Source organism: Coffea arabica, chromosome 7e, assembly GCF_036785885.1.
Source record: "Coffea arabica cultivar ET-39 chromosome 7e, Coffea Arabica ET-39 HiFi, whole genome shotgun sequence".
Taxonomy (NCBI): domain Eukaryota; kingdom Viridiplantae; phylum Streptophyta; class Magnoliopsida; order Gentianales; family Rubiaceae; genus Coffea; species Coffea arabica.
In genome coordinates, this window is record NC_092323.1 from 16,778,973 (window position 1) to 16,783,573 (window position 4,601).

Consider the following 4,601-nt stretch of genomic DNA (forward strand, 5'->3'; position numbering starts at 1 on the left):
AAGTACAAGAACAGGAACAAAATCCTCTATGCCTCAAAATACACGGTTTAAAGATGTGCCACAATTTAAAGATGTGTTCGAAGAGTTTAAATGGGAGAGATTACATGGTAAGATCCCCCTCGTATATCAAAAGCCATTTCTTCATTCAAGTACAACATGCAATGATGACAAAAATGAAGAAGAAGAAGATGATTCACAACGCGATAAAGACAAAGACCAAGACCAGAAACTAGTTCACGAACAATTTACCCAAGTGATTTCAAAGAAAGCGAGGAAGCAGCAAAAAGGTAAAACAATGCAAACACGTCAAGATGTTAAATCAAACTCCCACGTTCACTCACAATCCCACAAATGTGGGGCACCTTCATGTGGATGATTTTGTTCGATTCATCTGTTATGTGTTTAGATTCGCAGATTTTTCTATATGTGCGTATTATTGTTGTCTTTAGCTCTTCCTTTTACTTTAACAGAGGTCAGGTTTGGTCCCCTCTAATTCGCTGTACTCTTTTCGGATATTAATAAATTAAGGGATGACATCCCTTAAAAAAAAAAAAAAAGCTCATTTTTTATCATTGTAATCAGCTTAAGACTACATCTGTGAGATGTTAAAAGCATAGAATCTAGTTCCATCATGAAGAAAAATGAATCTATCAAAGAGGTAAGATGCAGAGTAATGTTCTAAACTGTAAACGCAGTTGATGATATATGTGCTATTTAAGATGATTTAAAGGTCTTTATTTATGTATACAAAACTGGAAATAAAGTTGAGTTACAAGGTACTTTTCTGGTACAGGTGAAAACATGATGATTCCAACGTATCAAATTTAGCTAATTATTTGATTCGTCTACTTTGCCAGGGATGCTGCACTATGCTCCCATGTGAATAATGCAGCGCAGGCCCGCTCCTTTGAGCATGTACTCAAATGCCTTGTTGATCTCTGAGAAAGGCACTTCATGGGTGATAAACTTCTCAAGTTCAAGCTCCTGTATTTATTAAAAACCACCATTCTGTTAGGAACATAGACTCTCTATGGCAATTTGATGCAATTCATATTCCCATCAATTCACACAAAAACTAATCTTATCTGCTGCAGTAACAGACTCAAGAATTAGTTCAATGAAGAGAAGATAGTCTAAGAGGTTTCTAAAGAATGAAGTGCAAACAGATTATTATGCCAATTCCTTGTATATAAGACTAGAAGCATATACTGCTTGTCGAAGGATGAAGTACATATTTGGGGGAATGTCGTGTCAGTGCAACTGGCTAATTGATGTACACAAATCGGTACATAACTTCCTTCTCCATAAAGATGCTTCACATAACAGCCTATCAGTTTTGGACCCAAGAGAAATCAGCTTACCTTATTCATGTACTTCTCAACCACCGAAGGAAGGTCAGTGCGCGGTTTATAATTGCCAAAAAATGTTCCCTTGAGTGTCTTCTCATTCAGGACATTGATTGGATGAGTTCTGAATGCGTCATCCTTATTTGGTACTCCAACAAGTACAGCAACACCCCATCCCTGCAACGTCATTATTCAGTATATTCAGACTTTAAAATGACTAATTATCGCATTCAAATCTCATATTAGGTTAGCCACTACGTTTCTTAAAACAAAGTAAAGAGTAAGGAGATTACATCATGAACACACTCAAATGCAGAGATCATTGCATTGATACTTCCAGTACATTCAATACTGCGGTCTACACCCCCATCTGTTATCTCTGCAAGAACCTGAAGACAAATTGTTCAAGGCATCATGAGCTGAATATCCATTGTCAGGTATAAATTGCCTCAGAAACAAGAAATACCTCTTGCACAGGCTTGTTGTAGTCCTTTGGGTTCACAAACTCCGTTACACCAAATTTCTTGGCTGGTTACAGAAAAATGAGAACAGACAGAAAGCAATTAAAAGTAAGCCTAGTTTTCTTTCTTATTTAGTTTCTTTTGTGATTTAGGAACTCTATAGCAGAAGCAAGTATGAACATATGGAAATGTGTATTATAAGGGCTTGTTGTGTACCTTCTTCAAATCGGTTGGAGTTCAAATCAACCCCAATGATTCTTGATGCACCAGCAATTCGAGCTCCTTCAGCAGCCTATCATAGAAAAGTAATAGCATGAAATTTCCTGGAAGCAGCAGCCATAGTACAATAGTACTCGGTATAAAATTCATATGCAGAACAGATTCTTACAGCAAGACCAACAGCTCCTAGTCCAAAAATTGCAACTGTTGAGCCCTTCGGTGGCTTTGCAACATTCAAGGTAGCACCAAGACCTGTGCCCATAATATACGATGCCCATGTTATTGTAGGAATGAAAGGTTGAATCTAAAAGGACATCAAGTTATGGATTTTCAAACAAATTTCCAACCCGTGGAGATTCCACAGCTGAGAACACAAACTTTATCAAGTGGAGCTTCAGGATTGATCTTTGCAACACAGCCAACATGTACCACAGTGTATTCACTGAAAGTGGAAGTTCCAACAAAATGATAAATTGGTTTCCCGTTTATTGAAAATCTTGATTTCCCATCATTAAGCATCACTCCTCTATCAGTGTTGATCCTGAGGAGGTCACACATATTGCTCTCCTCTGACTTGCAGTGTCTGCATTCCTTACACTCTCCTGTGAATACAGGAAGCACATGATCACCAGGTTTGAGTTCCGTCACACCCTCACCAACACTTTCCACTATCCTGAAAAAAAAAAAATTCGTAAAGCACAAGTTGATTTGGCTTATGCCATCCAAGAACATTCTAAATTAGCAGTCAATCCAAGACAAATTATTCTCATACCCTGCAGCCTCATGACCAAATATTCTAGGAAACACTGGGGTCTGCCCCTGCACATTGACAACAATAATCTTGTTAAAACTGGCAAATATTTGTTTTTAGGTGCATGTACAACAAATTATTCTCATGTCATTAGAACCTTTGCTTCCCAGAAGTAAACATCAGTATGGCAAAGGGAAGTGAAGAGGATCTTCAGGCGAACTTCCATTGCCTGGGGTGGTGCAACCTCAACTTCCTCAATTACCAGTGGCTTCCCTGGTCCCCATGCCACAGCAGCTGCAAATTGCAACAACAAAGTTAGACAAAATTTTTTTCAAAACCAAACAGTTGTTCACAACTCAGTCAAGTTGGTTAAGGCATGTTAAGATTACTTTCCGCATTCATTAGCCAACGAAAAATCAGAGTTTTATGGTGTTCAATGTCGACACATCTAAAACAAGGGAAATGATTTGAAATGGAAGTACCTTTGCAGCGTATCACTTGACCTTCAGTACTGGAGCAAGTAGACATCTTGAATATTCTGAAAACTTTTCTCGTGATCAAATTGAAACTTAGGCAGATGGTTTTGTTGTGGAGAAAGAGTTTGTTGAAGGTGGATATATATAGCAGTGGTAGTACAAGTTAAATGCAAGAGGTTTCATTTTTATTTTTATCCTTTTTCCCCTTGGCTTCTAAAGAAAACCAGGATTGCTTCTGCAGTATTGGAAAGCAGAAGAGAAAGCTGCAAACAGATGCTGCCTTGGTTTATATTTTCCGGTTTCTGAAACCAGTTGACTTTTTCCCTTAAACCATCCAAAAAGAAAAGATTAAAAAAAAATAGTAGTTGACATTGCCAGGTACAGATTCTGAAAAAACAATATTTTTGAGACTAGCAAAACTTGAGGTTTGGCATACAGTTTGTCCAATTAGGAAAAAGAAACCAAGAAAACGATGTAGTGTCCAAATCCGTTATTAAAAACTATAAAAAGTTAAGAGAAAAGAAAGCAAGCTGGTCTCAAGTTGTTATATTTTATTACTGGCATCAATAAATAATTCTTGGTTGATTTGACGAGAAATGAAGATGCTAAATCCATGGTTTTAGGAAATGGGAAACCAGATTTGATCAGTTGTTTTAGTTTTGCAAATCCAAGTTCCCAGGATTCTTTTCTGTGGCAAAGAAAAAAAAATGGAAAAGAAGTAACTAACAGTTGTCTATTAGTTCTTTATCAACTGTATCTGATTGGTTGATTTATGAACAAATGGACCAAATCATTTAGCACTGATCGACAAATAATATTGTAGGCTTTGGTAAGAGCCCTTGATGGACAAATACCTGATCCCAATTGGTGGTGAGAACATATTTTTCATTCGCTTTTATTTCCAAAGGTATCAAAGGCTACAAATAAGACTTATAAAATTAATATAGATACATGAATTGAATACTTTGGATACATGAATTTAACAGTTTTATATGAACGAACTACGAGAAGATACATGAATATATCAATCAACCTTATAAGGGAATGGATATTCTAATATATCTCTTAGAGAATGAATAGACATCCATACTTATCATTTCATTAATTTTATAACAGAATGTTCATATTATTTTAATTTTTATCATATGTGGTGAACTAAAAGATATTTTCCCAAATGTGACGAATTGGCTCTTGTTTTCTTCTAGTTGAATTTTTATAACTTGCAGTCATTTTTCTCATTAGACTTTTATGAAACTAAATTTGAAGACTTGGTATTTGATTTTCTCAATTTCATATTGTAAATAAATCATTTGTAATATAGGGAATGTCCATTCTAGTAATGTTCGAA

The 4,601-nt window shown here is 36.1% G+C and overlaps 1 protein-coding gene across 1 annotated transcript; it reads right to left on the bottom strand.

Moving 5' to 3' along the window:
- Positions 1 to 720: 720 nt before the first annotated feature.
- LOC113702191 (alcohol dehydrogenase 1-like) lies at positions 721 to 3,439 on the bottom strand. Its single transcript, XM_027223253.2, has 10 exons — positions 3,260 to 3,439; positions 2,935 to 3,071; positions 2,799 to 2,845; positions 2,374 to 2,699; positions 2,196 to 2,278; positions 2,024 to 2,099; positions 1,813 to 1,874; positions 1,640 to 1,735; positions 1,362 to 1,523; positions 721 to 984 (listed from the first exon to the last, which is right to left on the bottom strand). Exons 1-10 carry the CDS (start codon positions 3,303 to 3,305, stop codon positions 868 to 870), a joined length of 1,152 nt encoding a protein of 383 aa, XP_027079054.1. The 5' UTR covers positions 3,306 to 3,439; the 3' UTR covers positions 721 to 867.
- Positions 3,440 to 4,601: the final 1,162 nt, after the last annotated feature.

What these genes read in the sequence shown, in the direction of transcription:
- LOC113702191 (XM_027223253.2), bottom strand. Translation starts at nt 3,305, where the DNA reads ATGTCTACTTGCTCCAGTACTGAAGGTCAAGTGATACGCTGCAAAG. An exon ending in CAGCTGTGGAATCTCCACGG is followed by an intron (nt 2,279 to 2,373) that starts GTTGGAAATTTG and finishes TTATGGGCACAG; the next exon opens with GTCTTGGTGCTACCTTGAAT. An exon ending in CTCCAACCGATTTGAAGAAG is followed by an intron (nt 1,875 to 2,023) that starts GTACACAACAAG and finishes TTCTGTAACCAG; the next exon opens with CCAAGAAATTTGGTGTAACG.